This window comes from Notolepis coatsorum, assembly GCF_963971535.1.
Source record: "Notolepis coatsorum genome assembly, chromosome: 8".
In the NCBI taxonomy this organism is placed as follows: domain Eukaryota; kingdom Metazoa; phylum Chordata; class Actinopteri; order Aulopiformes; family Paralepididae; genus Notolepis; species Notolepis coatsorum.
The window spans coordinates 9710698-9732655 of NC_140172.1; the positions used below are offsets into that span (position 1 = coordinate 9710698).

Here is a 21958-nt window from a genome sequence, read left to right on the forward strand (position 1 = left end):
TGCTGAGAGAGGATTATAAAATGAACGTGTTTTAAAGTGTGATGCTGTTTGTCATTTTAACAGCAGATACACTTTCTTAAATTCCATTGTCCCCGACAGAGCGTGTGACGGGGAGCTCGGACGGGATGTGTTTTGCTTGCTGGTGTTATGATAGCATTAGCTGAAAAGCTAGCTAGTTGGAACAACATCCACTTTAACGTTACATCAAATCAGATGATCGCCTGTCCTTTCTCCAGGACCTGACACTGTCCGTCTATCAACAATAATGCACCCATGGTGAATCGTATTTAAGTCAAGTAGCTACTGACTAGCGTTAGCTGACTAACGCTATCAAATGTCAATGCGGGGAAGACGAGCTAGGTCAGCTAGCTTAGCTTGATAACGGTACCGTGGCTAAAGTTGGTGCTATTCATAATCCAGCAATAATGGCTGCATACCTGCAAACAAAGTACAGCAAGTTCCAAGTGCCAAAGGATAAGAGTCTGAGGCGGAGTCTCAAAAGAGAATGTTGAATATTTATTTTGCATCGAAAATCACAACATGAACGTTACTACTAGCCAGAGCCTCTGCTACTAACAGACTGGGTAGCGAGTGCAACACCGTCTAAAGTCCGTGCGGATCATTGGAGTAGGGTATATCTGCAGTGCCGCAGCCCCATACTCATTGATTAATGATACTAATACTAATCTATACAATCACCTGTTGTTGAATAAATACCATTACTTCTAGTTATTACTAAAAAAAACAGTATATATAAAACAGTATCTGTAAAAAATAAAATAAAAATAAAAATAAAAAGTATAATTTATATAATAGTTTATATTTTATTTAATTTTTTTAATGTATGCACTGGTATCGGATCAGTATCGGTATCGGCCGATACCCAAAGCTTAGGTATCGGAATAGGATCGGGAAGGAAAAAATGGTATCGGAACATCTCTCATTTGAAAGAGGATATTTGGCCCGATCCATAGTGTACAAGTTGGCTATAATAAGGTCATTTATAGGCCTCATTCTATATTCTATAATAATATTTCAAATTGCATGGGTCCGGATGGCAGAATTCAGTACTGTATCTACAAAACCATCTGTTTAATCATCTTCCCTTTATTAATTTCCTTCGGTTTTTGTACACGTAATCTCAACAAGGTACTGAACGAGCTCAGTGGCAGTTTCTTATGTCTGGACACTTTTAGCATGGTGTTATTCACTGTCAAAGATGCAAAGAAAAATCATAATTCATATTCTCCTTTGTTTCATCACAATTTAAGCAAGCCTAGTAATAGACACAATATTTCTGACACTGGGAATACATTCACTGAAGTCCATAGATGTCTCTAGATACCAAGAACATGCAAATGGACCTTGTAAAAGTGGAGCAATATTCCATTTACTTAAATGTATTTTAGGCGGATTTTCAGAAAATAGGGGCTTAAGAGGTTAAAACAATAAGGCATCTTTGAGTAAACTTCGAGTAACATTAAGTATATTGAGGCTGAAGCCAGCATGTCCTCTTTTTTGGAAATCAAAATATAGTCACCCTACAGTGTAGCTGCTAGTTAACGTTAGCTCACCAGTAGCCTGCATTACTTTTAGAGAAAACAGTGTAGCTGCTAGTTAACGTTAGCTCACCAGTAGCCTGCATTACTTTTAGAGAACACAGCGTAGCTGCTAGTTAACGTTAGCTCACCAGTAGCCTGCATTACTTTTAGAGAACACACAGTGTAGCTGCTAGTTAATGTTAGCTCACCAGTAGCCTGCATTACTTTTAGAGAACACACAGCGTAGCTGCTAGTTAACCAGCTCACCAGTAGCCTGCATTTCTTTTAGAGAACACACAGCGTAGCTGCTAGTTAACGTTAGCTCACCAGTAGCCTGCATTACTTTTCGAGAACACACAGCGTAGCTGCTAGTTAACGTTAGCTCACCAGTAGCCTGCATTACTTTTAGAGAACACACAGCGTAGCTGCTAGTTAACGTTAGCTCACCAGTAGCCTGCATTACTTTTAGAGAACACACAGCGTAGCTGCTAGTTAACGTTAGCTCACCAGTAGCCTGCATTACTTTTAGAGAACACAGCGTAGCTGCTAGTTAACGTTAGCTCACCAATAGCCTGCATTACTTTTAGAGAAAACAGTGTAGCTGCTAGTTAACGTTAGCTCACCAGTAGCCTGCATTACTTTTAGAGAACACACAGCGTAGCTGCTAGTTAACGTTAGCTCACCAGTAGCCTGCATTACTTTTAGAGAACACAGTGTAGCTGCTAGTTAACGTTAGCTCACCAGTAGCCTGCATTACTTTTAGAGAACACACAGCGTAGCTGCTAGTTAACGTTAGCTCACCAGTAGCCTGCATTACTTTTAGAGAACACACAGCGTAGCTGCTAGTTAACCAGCTCACCAGTAGCCTGCATTTCTTTTAGAGAACACACAGCGTAGCTGCTAGTTAACGTTAGCTCACCAGTAGCCTGCATTACTTTTCGAGAACACACAGCGTAGCTGCTAGTTAACGATAGCTCACCAGTAGCCTGCATTAATTTTAGAGAACACACAGCATAGCTGCTAGTTAACGATAGCTCACCAGTAGGGGTGGGAATCACCAGTTTCATCACAATACAATACAATATAGAGTCTTTGGACAACGATACAATATCGTTGCAATTTCCTGGTCAGATGCTTGTGTACACTTGGTCTCTGATTAGTAACCGAGCACTTTTTCTGTGATTACAGAGAATAAATCTATATTTTTTACAACTCGACTCAATCTGAGTTACTCAGCTCATCGTTTCTTCTCTTAGAATAATTTCCACAACACTACCTAAGATTAATAGTCTAGTTTTCACACTGTCACCCCAGTGTTCATAAGGGTAGCTCCATGGTCAATTACCTTGCTGTTCAATTATTATCATATTTTTATTGTTGTGTAGTAAGTCTAGTTTGGACTAATAGTTTTCACACAATATTAACTTCTGTGGCTGCTGATAATGGCTTATCCTCGTTTTCTGGTGATGATGGACAGGAATGTGGGAAGGGCCAATTGTAGGCTCGCCACCACTGAGCTTTTCATTAGAAACATCTGGTCCTCCCCATGAGTCTGTATGTAGGACCAATTTCACCAGGAAATAAGGATTGGCTTATGGAGTTAAAAAACATTTCCATCAGGAAAGACTAGGTTTACATAGTTGAATTATAGCTTTTATTTTCAGATAACAAAATAAATCACTGAAATTATAGTTACAAGAAATGCACAACATAATTTGTCCTTTTCCTGTAAAATCAACTGAAGAGTTGCATACTGAAACGGCACACATTGTATACACATTTTAATGAGAGAACTGTCAAGTCCATGCTATGCCACAAATTAATTGGCACACTAACATAATAAAAAAACAAGCAATACTCTCAGTAAGTACATTGTATATCATATTTCACTGCTTCATGTGTAAAGCTGTTTATGTGAGAAATGGCAATTACTGGCAAATGGACAAGACAAGCTGAATGACAATAATTATCCGGGATCGTTTAAATCTGTTGTTTTGGTGCATTAATTTAGTCTAGGATAGTGATGGATAAAACAGCGAGATGGCGATCCCATTCAACTCAGTGTCAGCCGAAGTGAACGTTTCCACACTTGGCACCAATGAGCGTTCATGTACTACACAGTGACGTGATCACCCTTCCTTCTTTTATAGTTTCCTTGTTGAGAACTCAAAAATACGTCTTGTTAAATCCATGAGGGCTCAGTCCACAGGTCTGTTGCTTGGACATTGCATTGGAATGTAACCTTTTCAAGCTCAGTCCATCTGCTCTAACTGGGGTGTCCTCCAACAGAATCTCTCCAGAGGTAAACTTCTGCCTTCCATCTCATCTTGTTTTATTTTCACGTTTTATTTCTTTGGAAAGCTTTTCTTGCATTTCTTTTTTAGGTGTAGGGCTTGGATTTCTTCTTCAAATGAGTTTACCAATGTCCTTAACATCCGTCTTTGGCTGGCTACTCACACACTAACAACGCGTGACTAACAAGCGGAGTTTTCAAGGGGCAACGTCTAATCCACTGTCCGTGGTGCTGAACTGGACAGTGGAGAGGTGCTGAACTGAAAAGTCAAATTTCTCTCTCTCCAACATTCAATTATACAAAAACTGATATCTATCTAACAGAATGTTTAATTCTCGTATCATATAATTGTTATGCATTTTACTAAATTTACTTGCCAATTGGCAATATATTAATATTGTGTGGGCCAGATGGTAAGCTTTGCCACGGGCTGCCAGTTGACGTTGCATGACCTAATAGATCCACAGTCACTCACTCACTCACTCAGTTTCCACTCATGAAAATATGTCCTCATGCTTCCCCTCTATAACACTATGGGTCCTTGATGAAAAAGTAACACAACCGTCCATGTGGAGGGTCTAACAAACTTTGAAGCGGACAGGAGCTCAATGGCGTGTGTCAAGCTAGTGACAACAACAAAAATAGTTCCGGTCAGAATCTTTCAAAAAGCTGCAACAAATATGTATTTTCCGCTTTTTCTGGATGATAATATAATTCATTGTTGTTTTTCTTAAAGCAATGTTGTCCGTAGAGGAATTTCAATCAATAAATAAATCTACATTTTCTCACAGCGGGTACAGTGGAAATTATTTTTAAGTAAGTAAGCATGCTAAGTTGTTGCATGAGAACACAGTTTGATACAAAAAAGATTATAGGAGAGAAGGTTATATACAAATATACTGGAGCATAGGAAGGAGAACGAGAGAAAATAAAGATATGAAAGAGAAAGTAACATACTGATATCCTGATGGTCTGTGGGCTCCTCCTTCAGCCCAGTGGCCATATCCTGATGGTCTGTGGGCTCCTCCTTCAGCACAGTGGACATATCCTGATGGTCTGTGGGCTCCTCCTTCAGCACAGTGGACATATCTGTGGGCTCCTCCTTGGGTGGGTCTAGCGGGTCCCGAGCCTCTTCCTTTTTAATCATCAGTAGGTCGCTGGGTGGATCTGGGACAGAGGAAGACAGACACTAAGTATTTATATTGTGCCAGTATTATTAACTATGTATATTCATCTACCCAGAAGACAACACTGCTTCTTCATTTGTGATTCAGTGGTGGTTAGAACACAGAACCGTACATTACTGCCACCTAGTGGAAAGAGTGATTGATTTTATTGTGGATTAGAGACATCATCCAAGGGATAAAAACATGATAAAATGCACTTATTTCCATCGTGGTCCCTGGTATTAAAAAACAGGATATACATCAACATAAAACATCATAAAACATTAAGATACAATATGCATACAGTTGAAGATAAAAGAATAATAAATAAATATGCTACCCTCTCTTTCCTATGCCGATAGCCATGATCGTACATACTTTTTGAAACCAGTTAACCCGGGGGCCTGTTTGATGGGGATCAATAACCCCATTACAGAATAAATCGGGAGCCATTAGGTGACAGTATACATAAAGAGTAGGGTCAATTGCCCTTATGCGTGTCGTAGTAGACCATCTGCCCCAAATGGTGTAATAATAATAATAAACTTTATTTGTATAGCACCTTTCATACAGAAACTGCAGCTCAAAGTGCAAAACAGAAAAAAGACATAAGGCATAAAATGAGCACATAAAGTGCAGAGGTATAAAATCACAGTTTTTCACATTAGGATCTAACATCCCAACAGGCCACCTTGTTTCTGGTTTGATTCAGTTTTAAATAGACAAAAAAAGAGTAAGATAGAATAGAGAGTAAAATAGTGCACATAAAGTGCAGACATTATAAAGTCACAGTTTTTTACAGTGCAATAAAATAGTTCTGGATTACTGTTTAAAGTCGTATTTACCTTCTCTGTTTGGTATCCACAGTTTAAAACTTGACAATCTTCCCTCCTGTTTAATACCCACTTTGACCCTTCGACCCTCCCACTCAGGGCAAACCTCCCTCTCAGGGCGCAGTTCCCTCTCTCAGGACGCAGTTCTGGGCCTGGGTCCTACACAGTTTTAAAGCCTGACAGTCTTTCTTGTTTGATACCCACACAGTTTAATACCCGACAGTTTTGAACCTGTAATAAAAAGAGTAAGTACAGTGCAATAAAATAGTAGAATAGAGTAGATAGTAAAATTATGCAACACTGCAGTGCAATAAAAGGTTAAGTAAAATTATGCTGAAGTAAAAAGGGTCCTTGGTTCTTATATTAAGAACCAGCTATGATACTCTGCATTGTGTTTGTCCGTTTACTAATTCCCTTTTACTTAAAAAGGCCAAGCATGGCCTTGTAACGACGGCGGAGCAGGAGAATGAAATGAAGACGATGAGAGTTTGCTAATGTGCAAAATCCGCTTTTTATTTCACAAGCAAAAGTGAAATAACAAAGGCTTGAATTCAAAACGTGCAATGAAACACAGATTCCCGAGACTATGCCCTCAGATCTTTGTTCCAGACTAATTCACTACAATTAAAGTATCTCTTCTCGTCTCCTCGCTGTTCGTCTCTTCCTTCTCAGCTCGTCGTCATCAGCTTCCAGTCGGGGATGAGGTCAAAAAGCATGTGTGTGTTGTTGTTGCGTTCGTTCGTTCTGCTCTCTCTAACTAGAGTGCTAGTCTTTAAAGCCTTTCCTCCTCCCCTTGAGATCTTACGTCAGAGGGGAGGACCTCTTTAGAAGAGAGAGATTCTGATTGGCTGAGGTGCATACTCTGTCATTTTGAACCAGGTCTAACGCCGGATATTACCTTATAGGGAAATATCTTTGAGAGAATTCTTTAGTTTAGCGTTTAAATGTATCTGGCATTAGATTTATCAATTTATCAATCAAAAAGTAATGCTTATTTTGCCACAGAATTTCTTAGTGTCCTAAACATAGATTAAACCTATTGTGGGTTTATAAGACAAACTGTTTTACTTTCTGTAATCTAGGTTAATATCTTTGAAGTTAATTTGATGCGTAAACCTGTTTTAGACCATATGAATATCAGTTCAATATTGTAAACAGATTGATTTCTATAGCTTGACTATACTTTGTAAAGATGAATACACTATTTTATAACTGTTTTTACTGATTGATTTAGACTTTACACCAATGGAACCTATTTATTATTTTCTACTTCTATTAAGTTAGGTTTATTTAATCAAGTACATTATCACTAAATTAGTGTATTCTTATATTAAACCAATGTTTTAGTTTGAACGCTGATACGCTCTCCCTGCAAACCAGGAGAGGCGTTTTCTGCCGGCCGTTTGTCTCAGCTGGTGTTATCTGAAACTTCCTTTTGAAGCTCTGTGTCCTATCTTTATGACCCCCAAACTGGGTGTCCGCTCTCAGCGTTTCTATAGAAAGCTGCAAGCCTGTAAATGGTAACAACCGGGCGTCTGCTAACAGCTGGATTCAGCGTCCTGTTTTGGTAAACAGTCTTTTGTTCTAATTTCAAAGCTGGCCGACCAACTTTGACCAGTATCCTGTCTTATTTACATATAATGATCTCCTGGGGGGTTGCTTACTCAGGTGCAGTTTGCCCAGACCAAATAGTGCATAATCTAATCAGTCACTTTACTTGTGGTCTATTATAAAAAGCTTTTAGGGATTTACTAATATGAGACTTCTAAAACCCATGTATTTTGACTACCTGTTGGGGAAAACATTCAGACTATTCTAAAATGTGTGTGCACTGGTCCCACCATTATCAGTATCGTCCAGTAGCTGCAGACCTAGCTTCCAAGGAAAATACAACTTCAATAGCATTTTCCCACCCTTAGTGGTTTCATGAGTTTGAGCTTGGGAAAATCTACCACAATGCAAAGTGAAGTGCAGTGCAATAAAATAGAATGGACAGAGTAAATACTATAGTTCTACAGTACAATCAACAGCGGAGTGTATTAAAAGGCTATGGTGAAGAGGTACGTTTTTAACTTATTTTTAAAAATATTAAGAGATCTAGCTTCCCTAATATCCATAGGTAGTGTGTTCCATAACTTTGGTGCATAGTTTACAAAGGCTGCATCCCCGATTCTCTTTAGGCTGTGGTTTGGAACATTCAATAGACCAGTAGTAGATTATCACAATGTTCTAGAAGGCACATAGTTGACTAGAGAATTAGGAATGTAGCTTGGTCCTGTGCCATTTAGTGCTTTGTACATAAGGAGGACCACCTTGAAATTGATTCTAAATGTTACCGGAAGCCAGATGTGGTCTGATGTGGTCTCTCCTCTTGGTTCTAGTTAGTAGCCTAGCTGCCGAGTTTTTAATGAGTTGGAGTCGTTCTGTTTTTTTTTTTGGGAGGCCAGTGAGGAGTGCATTACAGTAGTCAAGTCGGCTGGAGATAAAGGCATGGATCCGTTTTTCAGCGTCTTTTTGATTTATAAACGGCCCTACCTTAGCTATGTTTCTAAGGTGGAAGAATTATGTTTTTGTCACCTTGTTGATGTGTGATTTAAAGCTTAGGTCTGAGTCTATTATAACACCAAGACTTGTAACTTCGGGTTTGATCCAAGGAGTAAGTTGCCCCATATTGCTCTGTAACATTTGTCTTTTTGTTATAGGACCGACTAGTAGGATTTCAGTTTTGTCCTCATTTCATTTGAGGAAGTTGTTCGTCATGCGTTACGGAACGGGAGTACACACTCTATCTCTATGCATCATCGATTCTGTAAAAGATTGTGTTGAGGTTCTATCGGTTCTCATGTTGCCTGCAACTTCCTGGATGGAAATTAATTCAAACAGTATAACAATTAAAAAAATGAAATCTCAAAATTGCCCAAGTCAAGAAAAATAAATAAATGGGGGCGGCTGGGTGGCGCAGCGGAGATTGCGCTCATCACCAATGCAAGAGACTCCAGTCTCGAATCCGGGTGTCAGCATTGCCTCCGGCTTGGGCCAGCCGTCATACTAACTCAATTGGCAGAGTTAGAGGGTGGAAGTCGATGGGTGGGGATTTGGACGTTGTGGACAGCGACTCCTACAGGTCGGTTGGGGGACGCCTGCACAGCAGAGACAGGAAGTAGCAGGGGTAGTGTGAGCCTCCCATGCGTTACACCTCGCCACTGAGAGTTCGCGCTGGCAGGTGAAAAGATGCGACAGGCTGCCTCCTTGTGTACCGGAGGGGACACGTGATGCAAGGCTTCTATCCTCCCTACAACCGACCAGTGAGGGGCATAGTCGAGCAACGTTCAAGACAGGGGAGGGGAGAATTGGAAATATGAAATTGGGATGGGAGAAAAATTGTATTTATTTATAATGTGTTTTTAGTAACATTCTTTGTTTGCCTCATTGGATTGAATTGCAGGGTGGAGAGCTGTAGTAATCATCTTGAGCACCCAGAAAAACCCAACTCACCAACTTGTGGTTCAGCTGACTAGATTTTATTCAGAATTGATTGGTAAGATACAGAAATGGGGACTCGAGTTTAAGTCTTGAAACTCATACCCTGGCGACTTCAGACTTGAGTCAAGACTCAAGATTAGGGACTTGTTCATTAGTTCATTAGTTCATTTTCTCTCTCTCAGTGCTCGACTATATCACTTTCTGTGTAGACATTGTTACATCTTGGAAGCAGATCCGTGTCTTTCCAAATGTCAAACCCTGGATGACACAGAACATAAAATCACTATTACAGGGGAGCTCCCGTAGCTCACCGCGTATCTCGGCGCCATTTCTGCGTCGGGGACAACCGTGCTCGTCACGGATCTGGGGTACACGAGTTCGATTCCCGGACCCGCCGTATTTTCTCAGAGTGTCTTCCCCTACTCTACATCCCATTCAACCTGTTTCTGTCGGTCATGCTTGACCAGAAAAGCGATAAACGCTAAAAAATAAAGTAAAAAAAGAAAAATCACTATTACGAGCCAGGAATGCAGCGCATAAATCAGGTGACACCAACGCATACAGTGCAGCAAGATCAGACCTGAAAAAGGGAGTCAGATCTACTAAGCTATCATACAAAAACCGCATTGAAGCCCACTTCAACAGCGCCTCAAACCCCCGGCAGGTATGGGAGGGTGTCAGGGCTATATCGGACTACAAGGGAAGAACATCCCCCCCTGTCAACGGCAGCGCTCCCCTAGCGGAGGAGTTAAACATCTTTTATGCATGTTTTGACAGGGACAACAAGGACCCGGTGTTGCCCCCTCTCCCCTCTGACGGCTCCACCATAGTCCTGAGCACTCATGAGGTTAGACTCAGGGGCCTTTCTCACTCACCAATCGGGGTCGAATCAGCGCCCCCAGGGACGGGGGGGGGGGGGGGGGGAGTGTTCTCACTCAGACGTAGAGCTGCCGCGGTATTGATATTTTCCTTACCGCACAAATTTGCGAAATATTTCCTACCGCCGCGGTTATTACCGCACAGTGAGTGTGCACAAAAAAAAAAAAAAAAAAAAAAAAATTGAATGCATTTTTTTTTTTAGTAGTCTACTCTTTATAGCATATAGCCTGCCTCTAGTCTAATGGCGCTTTTCCACTGCATAGTACCTACTCAACCCGCTTTAGGTACCTGGTACTTCGTTCCTTTTCCACTGCAGCCAGGTACTACTCCGTTTGTCTCCGTGTGGGGATGCAGGCGGGGCCGCTTGTGTACACTGAAAGCTCCGTGGGCATAGCCATGTCCGAGGGCTTGCAGCAAGCCAGAGTTTAACACAGTTTCAATCAATCAATCAATCAATCAATAACGACATTAACCAGACTCTCGTGTCTATTGTGCTAAAGCTAACGTTACCTCTCATTGTGTCTATTCTACCAAGCAACCCGGGTTTAATGTTACCTCTCGTGTATATCTGCTGACGTTAGTATTAGGCTAATAACAACAACAAACTTAACACATCAGCGATCTTGTTGTGACACTAAACTCTCCGCTCGGTGGTAAATTGGGTTGATGTCAGTTTTGTTTCATCAATAAATGAGGCAGAATACACAGTGAATCCATCCTTTTCTGTTTATTACACTTGGTACTGCTGTCGCAAACAAATCCTGAATGAAATACATCCTTAGCGAGGCAGTAAAGATGGCAGCTTTCTGTTTTTGTTCAGAGACTCAACGTGTGACGCGTCTCTCTTCTGACCAATCAGTGGTCTGCAATGTTTCACATGACTTTTCTGGTACCACTTCTCCCCAATAGGGTCGCTTGGAACCGAGTAGGGTATATCTGCAGAGCCGCAAGTCCAACGTCTGGGCGCTACTTTATTATTATTAAAATAAACAGCGGTGATGCGGTATTCAGCCCTACTCTGCGGTGGGCGTGATGCAACAGCGATACCACGGTAATGCGGTTATCGCGGCAGCTCTACTCAGACGGACACACCCCTTTTGGGTTCGAAGCGGCGCTGAACCTGGGACGCTTGAAATAGGTGGTCTCGGGTGCGGGCCAGTGGGAGCGGGGGGCGTGACACACACAACGTCGTTACTGTAATGCTTTTCATGCTTGCTTGAATTTTGGGCAGATAAAACCACACAGCAACAACTGGACAATACCCACAACAACGATATTTATGGGCAATTTGAGAGTTCAGACCTCAACCAAAAACAAGCATGTGGGGCCTCACAGCTCAGTGGATGAAAACATGAAGCCGCGTTACAAAGCACAGCACTTCCCTGGCTCGCATTAGGCCTGGCAATTATTATTATTATTTTTTTTAATAAATCTCAAGGCCCCCCCTGTTATGCCTCTGCGCCCCCCCTGGGGGGCGCGCCCCCCACTTTGAGAAACACTGGCCTACGGCAAGCTTACAAGCTCAAAACGCAAACCGTAAACAAAACCCAGAGCGCACCAAGACTGAGTGTGTACACAAACTAGAGGGGGGAGAGGGGGGGAGTTCGCATCAGATCTCGGAACGGACCAGAACGGAATGGAACGGAACCGATTGGGGTGAGTGAGAAAGGCCCCTCAGTCTACGAAACATCAACACAAGGAAGGCGGTGGGGCCTGATGGAGTCCTGGGACGGGTGCTCAAGGACTGTGCGGCTGAACTAGCCCCAGTTCTCACCACCATCTTCAACCTGTCTCTGGGCTCATCCTGGGTTCCCGCATGTCTTAAGGCAGCAACAATGGTCCCGGTTCCAAAGAAACCTAAAGTCACAGGCCTGAACGACTACAGACCTGTGGCACTCGGCCCCATCGTCGCAAAATGCTTTGAGAGACTGGTCATGAAACACATAAAAGCCTCCATACCGCCATCATTAGACCACAACCAGTTTGCCTACAGGAAGAACAGGTCAACAGAGGATGCTATTGCCATTGTGCTGCACACTCTGCTGGAACATCTAGAGCACAGGCACACATATGGCGACTTTAGTTCAGCCTTCAACACTATTCTACCCAACAAGCTTCACAATAAACTACACAAACTCGGACTGAACACCACACTATGCAACTGGATCTTGGACTTTCTTACAAATCGCACACAACATGTCAGGATTGGCAAGCACACATCCCCCACCCTGGCCATTAGCACCGGGGCCCCTCAGGGGTGTGTACTCAGCCCACTTCTCTACACACTTTTCACACACGACTGTTGTTCCTCCTCTCCATCTAACCTCATAGTCAAATTTGCAGACAACACAACAGTGCTTGGCCTCATCAGATATGTCTATGTTAGATATTAATGCACACAGAGACATGCGTCTGTTAGATATTAATGCACAAAGAGACATACGTCTGTTAGATATTAATGCACAAAGAGACATACGTCTGTTAGATATTAATGCACACAGAGACATGCGTCTGTTACAGATATTAATGCACACAGAGACATGTGTCTGTTAGATATTAATGCACACAGAGACATGCGTCTGTTACAGATATTAATGCACACAGAGACATGCGTCTGTTACAGATATTAATGCACACAGAGACATGTGTCTGTTAGATATTAATGCACACAGAAACATGCGTCTGTTACAGATATTAATGCACACAGAGACATGTGTCTGTTAGATATTAATGCACACAGAGACATGCGTCTATTACATATATTAATGAGCTGGATGAATGTAAAAATAAAGAGAATTAGGCAAATATATTTTTAATTTAAGGTTTTGTTATTCTTCTAATATAACTCAAGTCCAGTAACCACACAATATGCCACTGGTGGTCGTGTTAGAAAGCAGCCTAAATTACGCTTTCTCAGCCCGCAGGAATACTTTCACTTTCTATTTAACAGTGTATTGAAGTTATTTAGTTTATGAAGAACGAATGTAGGCTACAAACTGCATAAACATCTGCATCATGATCTGACACTGGACTGGATTGACTGATATATTGTTAGAATCAGCTTGTTGATGTAACAGCCGTCTGTTTCTCTAATGCACACTGGTTGCCATTTGTTTTATTCTATCAAGGTTTGTATTTTTCTTCACATCTTACACTACTGGCCAGGAGAGTCGATTGTCTTGGTTTATTGATTGATTTTTATAGTGGAGTAAAAGACAGCATCCAAGGGATAAAAACATGAGAAAGTGCAAGCACTTATTTCCATTATGGTCCCTGATTTTGGACATGGACACACATCAACATCAGGGTTTCCGTTAGCCGGTAATTACCGGTATTTGACCGGCAAAATCTGTTGAAGTCCGACATATTTAATCTCTCCGGTCTTAATGTCCGGTGAAAATAATTCCCTCTAAGCACAATTTGATTATTTGAATTGTATTAAAATAGGCTAAAATTAAATAGCCTATGCGATGAACAAAACAATCATTACATTTGTTTCATCGTTGCTTCACGAAGCAGGTCTTATGACAACGCTGTTGTCAGCGGGAGCTTGCTGCTGCTAGATTTGCGAGAAGCATGCTCTGCAGACCCACAGAACCCACCAGCTTTTCCGGCACAGTGCAGTACTCCAATTCAGCCATTGGCAATTCAGCTGTTGGGTGGGGGGCGCTGCTGAGCGATCCCCAGACCGGACCTGAAACACAGCTGCTCTGGCGGGTCTGCAGCTCCAAGCTTCTCGCAAATCTAGCAGCAGCAAGCTCCGCTGTTATTAGACATGCTTGGTGAAGCAACGATGAAACAAATGTAATGATTGTTTCGTTCATCGCATAGGCTATTTAATTTTAGCCTATTTTAATACAATTCAAATAATCAAATTGTGCTTAGAGGGAATTATTTTCACCGGACATTATGACCAGCACCAAGTCGTTGGGAGGTGGAGATATACATCACACAAACCCACGATAATGTTGCCGTCTCTCTCTGCCAAATTTCTCAGTTCTTCGCTTGATATAATTAATACAAATGTCCAATATAACGGAATTCGTTAGCTCATAAAAATTTGATTATAACAGATTGTTTATTAATGTCGGGCAGACTGCCCACCAACACCTCAAGTCGGCAGCAGCACGAAGTCTCGAGGGACTTATTTTATTTGGAATATATTAATGACTGTAGCCTAGTTTTAAGGTAAAATATTATAAATGTAATTCTTTATATAGGCCTATGAATTGTTTTTAAGCTCAATAAACTCTGACCGGAATTGATCCCATTTGTCCGGTAGATTGAAATCTACCGGACACTCAGACCGGCAAAAGAAAATTCTAACGGAAACCCTGATCAACATAAAACATAGAGCATATTTGAGTCAAGTATGAAAAAACTTATTGAAAATGTAAGATAAAGCCTTGTATACAATGATGAACAAAACAATTATACAAGATTGCAGAAAGAGATGTTATAGAAAAAGAAGGCATGTGAACTTACATATATCCTGATAATCTGTGGGCTCCTCCTTCAATCTAGTATAAATGTCCATAGGTGGGTCTGGAGAGTCTAAAGTATCTTCTTTTTTGATGTTCAGTAGGACGTCTTGGTCCCTGGGTTCTAAAGAAGTCATCTTCTACTGGAGCTGGAGTCCAGAGTGTCTTCCTGTAGGACGTCCTGCCCCCGGTCAGAGTGAGTTACACCAGGTGAGTTCAGGTAGAGAACTATGGAGAGAGGATACTGTAATATATTTATTCATTAATATTCCACTGAAGGATTACAGATCCTTACATCCAGCTCCTCTGGTGAGAGCATAATCTCCCCCACTCTGGAATGTGCATCTGTGACCAAGCTCAGGCCATGCACCCAGAAATACTTTGACCTGATGACCTGTGTGACCTGATGACCGGTGCAACGGCGGTGCATGCATGGCTGTATCGGGCCTCCGGCCACAGGCCAGTGAGAAGGAGCAAACCTGAACATAATATATCCCCAAACCAGACCATGTATGCCAGTACCTGTCGGATCATCCATTATTAACCAGACATCAACCTCGCTAAATTGGGAACTCACAAGAGTATATAAATCACTGTCATGTATCATTCTAGAGGCTCTTAGCCCGTGGAGGGCTGGTCTCCAGGACTGTTTCTATTCTCCGTGTGTTCCAGCCAATAAAAACCACTGATTGAATTCACCGTTGTCTCCTGAATCTCTGTTCAGCCGGCTCATACATATCAATCAAAATAACTCAGCTTTTTGATACTATCAATACTAAGGTAAACTTTTGTAAAGGTTTGTACTTTTTTATATTATATTGTATTTGTATCTATACTTTAAGTGTATATAGGACTGTGAAGCTATGCATCCCCCACCCTGTATCCCCCCCCATACTGCTTTGACACCTGAATTTCCCCAAGGGGATCAATAAAGGATTATCTTGTCTTAAACCAACAGGCTAGGCTATCCAGTCTATTTGTCAGACTGAAAACAAAATGTGGAGATTCTGACTTGGAAATGATTGGCTTATCAGGAGAACAGACCTTATGAATATAACTATGTATGTATGTAACCAGGGGAGGAAATTAGGCTATTTTACTCGCCAAATGCGAGTATTATTTATGTTTGGCGAGTGATTCATGAAGAGCACTAGCCACACTGGCGAGTAGTAAACAAAAAAAATCATTCTGCAATCTGCTGATTCGCTCACCGGCACAAGACGAACTCTGACTCCCCCCTTATGATTCCTCCCATTTGCGCCTCATAATAATCCATAACCAATGAACATCATCGTTGCGCTCTAAACTCCTCCAATGAACACTCGTTTTCTAGAAGATGCCGCCCATCTAGGGGAAGTGGACAGACCACTGCGTGCGGCCCTACAGACTCCTGTCACCGGCTTGATGACCTAGACAAACTTAGACAAAAACACATCAGTGGATGAAAATAATTGCATGTAGAGTCGTCGCTTTCGGATATCAGTGCGGTCTGACATGGGGGTGAACAACAGCATGCGACGCGTCTCCTTCGAGTAGGATGAGAATGACAAGTGGGCGTGAGGCCCCTTTCGTGACTGCGATATGCAGTCACTGGCTCCCACGTTACTAGCCATGTTAATGTGCACATCAAGCACTGGTTAAAGACGAGCGGTGGGTCCAAAATATATCAGATATAAATTTCAAAGGTACTCACCGTTGCATTAGGGCAGGGGTGGCCAACCTTTTTTGAACCAAGATCTACTTTTTTATTTACCACCTAGCCCGAGAGCTACCAGCCAAAATTGTATATTGTAAGCCGTCATTTGAGGCTTTATAAAAGCAGCATAATGAACACAAATATGTCAGTGCCGAGTCCGACCTCATCTTAAATAACAAACAGCATTTCTTGTTGTAGTTAACAAGGAGAGGAAGAGTTGATTTAGCAAAAAAAAAAAAATAAAAAAAAAAAATAATAATCAAATTATATTAATCAAGATCTACTTGAAATCAGCCCGCGATGTACCTGTCGATCGCGGTTGGGCACCACTGCATTAGGGTTTCACACACACACGCAGCAGGGTTTGAAAGCTCTGCGTTGCTAATAAACATTTAAAATCATTTTTATAAACGAGTAAAAGAAATCACTGAGCTAGCCTTGGCTAAAATGGCTGCTTCCGCATTTTCACGCAGGAGCGCTGTGATTGCTGGGCGCACCAGGCACGTGACAAAGCAGCCAGCAATCACAGCGCTCCTGCGTGAAAATGCGGAAGCAGCCATTTTAGCCAAGGCTAGCTCAGTGATTTTTTTACTCGTTTATAAAAATGATTTTAAATGTTTATTAGCAACGGCGAGCTTTCAATGCAGCCGAGTGACATTTTATTATTACCGAATTATTACCGGGTTTCCCCCCATATCACCACTCACTCACCCATATGCCCTTCACAACGGTGATGTTGTCATACTTCTCATTCAGAATACACCTGCTGAACCCCTAGCGTTGACATGATTCGATTCCAATGTATTGTCATCATACAGATTGATTGATTGATTGATTGATTGATTGAAAACTTTATTAACAGATTGCAGAATGGGTACAATTCTCCACTTGCACAACCTGAAAGTAGGCACTTCCGGCTGACTTCCGGTTGCCAATGGTACTTCCTGTCCCATCCAAATACATTGGTTTTAGCTACTTTTCTCCCCTTATTTAAACAACTTTGTCGTCACAGAGAGGCAATGAAACGTTTGTATTATTATAGTATAGAATGTATTTAATAAGCAAACGTTTGTCAGCAGGGTTTTTGGGCTGTATTTCATGTAAAAACTAGTGCCGTCAGGCGATTAAAAAAATTTATCTAATTAATTACAGGATTTGTAATGAATTAATCTAATTAATCGCATTTTAATCGCATAACCATTTTATGCCTGATATTCTATAATCATATTTCAAATTGCATGTGTCCGGATGGCAGAATTCAGTACTGTATCTACAAAACCTTCCGTTTAATCATCTTCCATCTATTAATTTGCTTAGATTTTTCAGGTCTGGTCAATTTGAGCATAGCGTTATTCACAGTCAAAGATAAAAAAAAAATTTATTGATATTCTCATTTGGTTCATTACAATTTACTCAAGCCTAGTAACAGACACAGTATTTCTGACACTGGGAATACATTCCCTGAGATCCATAGATGTCCCTAGAATCAGATACCAAGAACGTGCAAATGGACCATATAAAAAAAAGTCTGTAATGTGTATATTATACGTTCTTATGGAATGAATGAGATAAAAAAAACTTAAAAAAAATAATAACTTTTGTAATTCATTGAGTTAATTTTCATAACGCAATAATTTGCTGTGTAATTAATTAATCTAATTAACGCGATAAACTGACAGCCCTAGTAAAAACATTTACTGTTAGTTTCCTTGCTCAGCCAGCATTAGCCTTCATTAGCTAACAGAAGCTAGTGGTTAAACAGGCCGGATTAGCTTTGAGCTAACTAGGGCTGACCTTCGAAGCTTTTTTTGGCAATCGAAGCTTCGGGGCCGAGCTTCGATTTTAATTCGAAGCTTTGAAAAAAAATATTTTTCTTTAATATATATATATATTTTTTTGTTTATCTTATGTTGTGGGACTTGTACAGCACTTTCGTAAACGTTGTTGTTTTTAAATGTGCTCTATAAATAAAGTGGGTTGGATTAATTAATTAAGTAGCCCCTTTCGTGACTGACGCATCCAACAAGGTTTCACTCTGCTGTGTGATTTAATTCAAGGTGGATCGCTCTTGTCGTTTGAACAACTTCAGATTTCATGGGAACTACCAATCCCCCAAATCAAGAATGTTTAAGATGAATGAAGTAAGATTTTGATTATTTGAAATATGGCCTGTGTAGACTAAACTATGCACAGAATTATGTCAGTCTACAAGGTCCGGATTCTACATGGTCCGGCAATGTAGACCTTGTAGACTCCACTACAGACCAATTATCAGTGAATGTTCATGCATTTTTAAGAAGGGCAACTTCCACAAAAAAACAAAGAACTCACCAAAACATCTCAGTAGCACCTTATCTAAATGTTATATTTCATATATGGAGATTCATATTTATTTATGTATTGCATGCATTTCTACATTTTATTTCCCATTTTGTTTATTCATCCCAGTATCTTTCTTTCTTATGTGTGGAATTCTACAAGGTGCGCGCACACACACACACACACACCTACACACACACACTTACATTTAGTCATTTAGCTGACGCTTTTATCCAAAGCGACTTACAAGTTCTGTACGACAAGACAGCAAGAAGGGTACAACTCTATCAGCTGAGTAACAATGTTCATCAAAGTGTTGCGTGTTACAGTGTAGGTTAGTTTATTAGGACAAGTGCATGACAGTAAGGTTAGTCACGGTTAGATTTTTTATTTATTTTTTTTATCATTTCAGATAATGGTTGAAGAAGTGAGTCTTTAGTCGACGGCGAAAGATTGGACGGGATTCGGCTGTCCTAACTGGGATGGGTAGTTCACACACACACACACACACCTACACACACACACAAATCGAAGTATTGAAAAAAATTTTGTTTGAATTTTTTTTTTTTTTTTTTAACTTCGATTTTTTTTTTAATGTTCGAAGCTTGTGCCATCGAATCGAACGTTCGAAGCTTCGAAGCATTTAAGACAGCCCTAGAGCTAACTATCTTTCCCGACCCATGTATTCATTCCATTCTAAACATAACGTTAGTTTACAAAACATGACCCGTCTATATAACGTTGAGGAACAAATTATAAGTGTGTGGGTGTGTGTTTTGGTGAACATTGGACTGCAAACAGAAAATGCATCACAGTTACAGACAGTAGCTACTGTTAGCTGCACTCAGGCTGGCTGCACTCAGGCGGCGCGATCAGCCTGTTGGACAGGGAATGAAGATCTCCAGCGAACACTTCATTGCCTCGGATTATGTTGTTGGGGTGGAAGGTTTGTCCAGAAGACCACTAATCAGCTGAAGCCTGATGCGGTTCCCTCGGTCTTCGACAGACAGACCGGCGCAGGCTCCCGGGAGCGATGGCTAGCTAGTTAGCACCAGCCGAGGACCGGCGTTAGCTGCCGGGAGCGATGGCTAGCTAGTTAGCACCAGCCGGGGACCTGGAGCGATGGCTAGCTAGTTAGCACCAGTCGGGTACCGGCGTTAGCTGCCGGGAGCGATGGCTAGCTAGTTAGCACCAGCCGGGGACCGGGAGCGATGGCTAGCTAGTTAGCACCAGTCGGGGACCGGCGTCAGCTCCCGGGAGCGATGGCTAGCTAGTTAGCACCAGCCGGGGACCGGGACCGATGGCTAGCTAGTTAGCACCAGTCGGGGACCGGCGTCAGCTGCCGGGAGCGATGGCTAGAGCGGTTAGCACCAGTCGGGGACCGGCGTTAGCTGCCGGGAGCGATGGCTAGCTAGTTAGCACCAGCCGGGGACCGGGAGCGATGGCTAGCTAGTTAGCACCAGTCGGGGACCGGCGTCAGCTGCCGGGAGCGATGGCTAGCTAGTTAGCACCAGTCGGGGACCGGCGTTAGCTGCCGGGAGCGATGGCTAGCTAGTTAGCACCAGCCGGGGACCGGGAGCGATGGCTAGCTAGTTAGCACCAGTCGGGGATTGGCGTCAGCTGCCGGGAGCGATGGCTAGCTAGTTAGCACCAGTCGGGGACCGGCGTCAGCTCCCGGGAGCGATGGCTAGCTAGTTAGCACCAGCCGGGGACCGGGAGCGATGGCTAGCTAGTTAGCACCAGTCGGGGACCGGCGTCAGCTGCCGGGAGCGATGGCTAGCTAGTTAGCACCAGTCGGGGACCGGCGTTAGGTGCCGGGAGCGATGGCTAGCTAGTTAGCACCAGCCGGGGACCGGCGTCAGCTCCCGGGAGCGATGGCTAGCTAGTTAGCACCAGTCGGGGACCGGGAGCGATGGCTAGCTAGTTAGCACCAGTCGGGGACCGGCGTCAGCTGCCGGGAGCGATGGCTAGCTAGTTAGCACCAGTCGGGGACCAACCTAAGTTATTTTTTAAAGGTTTTAAAGGTATTAGTCATTTTTAGATTTTCATCAAGCTTGTTCCAGATCTGTGGACCCCTGCATGCTATGCTTAGGCTAGCACAATTTAGCCTTCTCCTCTTGCCAGATATAAGATGCTTGTTTCTTGTGTTGTGGATGTGCAGTGGTTGGCAGACTGGGACAAGCTCAGACAGTCTGTGATTCATGTTGTTGACAACTTGATACATAATTGATGCGTTTTGATGAATGTTAAATTCAGCGAGCCTCAGGAGACCAAAGTGATGGAAAAGAGGCTTTGAAGGCGCTCTATACCCGGACCATGACAGCACTCGTAGTACCCTCTTTTGTAGGCTTTCTAGTTTTTTGAGATGGCTGGGGTATGTGTTGCACCATATGACGTTACAGTAATTAATGAGGGGTTCAAACAGGGTTTTGTATAAAGTGAGAAGGGCAGGCAAGGGAAGAAAATGACGTATTTTGCAGAATAAGCCAACATATTTGGACAGTTTTGTTTGTAGGTATTTTATGTGGCATTTGAAGTTGAGTGACTCATCGATGATGACCCCCAGGAATTTTGTGGACGCCACTCTTGACAGCTCCTTTCCATTTATTTTTATGCACATGTGATGTGTGTGCATCCGATTTGAGTGGAAGATAATGAAATTTGTTTTGCTGAGATTTAGTGATAACTTGTTGCATTTGAACCAGGTGTCCACTTTTTGTAGTTCTGTATTGAGTAGATCTTGTAGCTCGAGTGGATTTTTATGTGACAGAAACAAATTTGTGTCATCAGCGAATATAACTTTGTGCAGAAGTACAGATGAGTTGACAAAGTCATTTATATAGAGAATAAATAGTAAAGGCCCTAGAATTGACCCCTGGGGGACCCCATATTTGATGTCCATTTTTATTGATTTGTGATTTTTTATATCGACGTACTGTTGCCTACCATGTAAATAGCTACTGAACCAGTTGAGAGCCAGACCCCTTATGCCATAATAGTGTAGTTTCCCAAGTAGAATGGTGAAGTCAATGGTGTCAAAAGCCTTTGATAGATCCAGGAAAACGCCCACCCCACAATCACCCTGATCAATGGCATCATGTATTTTTTCTATTAGGTCTAATATTGCCATGTTTGTAGTTCTTTTTTTCCTGAAGCCGTATTGTGAATTGGTGAGTATATCTAGCTTGGTGGTGTATTCGCTTAATCTATTGTACACAACTCTCTCATAGACTTTGGATAGAGCTGGTAATACGGATATTGGACGGT

General features: G+C 42.1%; 2 protein-coding genes across 2 annotated transcripts in view; one reads left to right on the top strand and one right to left on the bottom strand.

Annotated features, from left to right (window-relative positions):
- LOC311232914 (uncharacterized protein) overlaps positions 1-14813 on the bottom strand; it is a gene marked incomplete at both ends in the record, with an annotated part of 59349 nt that extends 44536 nt beyond the window's left edge. The window contains 2 exons of the mRNA XM_084319747.1: positions 4792-5001; positions 14681-14813. Coding sequence (XP_084175873.1) covers positions 4792-5001; positions 14681-14813 — 343 coding nt within the window. The remainder of the gene's footprint in view (positions 1-4791; positions 5002-14680) is intronic.
- Positions 1-21958, top strand: part of LOC311233289 (uncharacterized protein) — a 447587-nt gene that overhangs the window by 101847 nt on the left and 323782 nt on the right. The window lies entirely within an intron of this gene.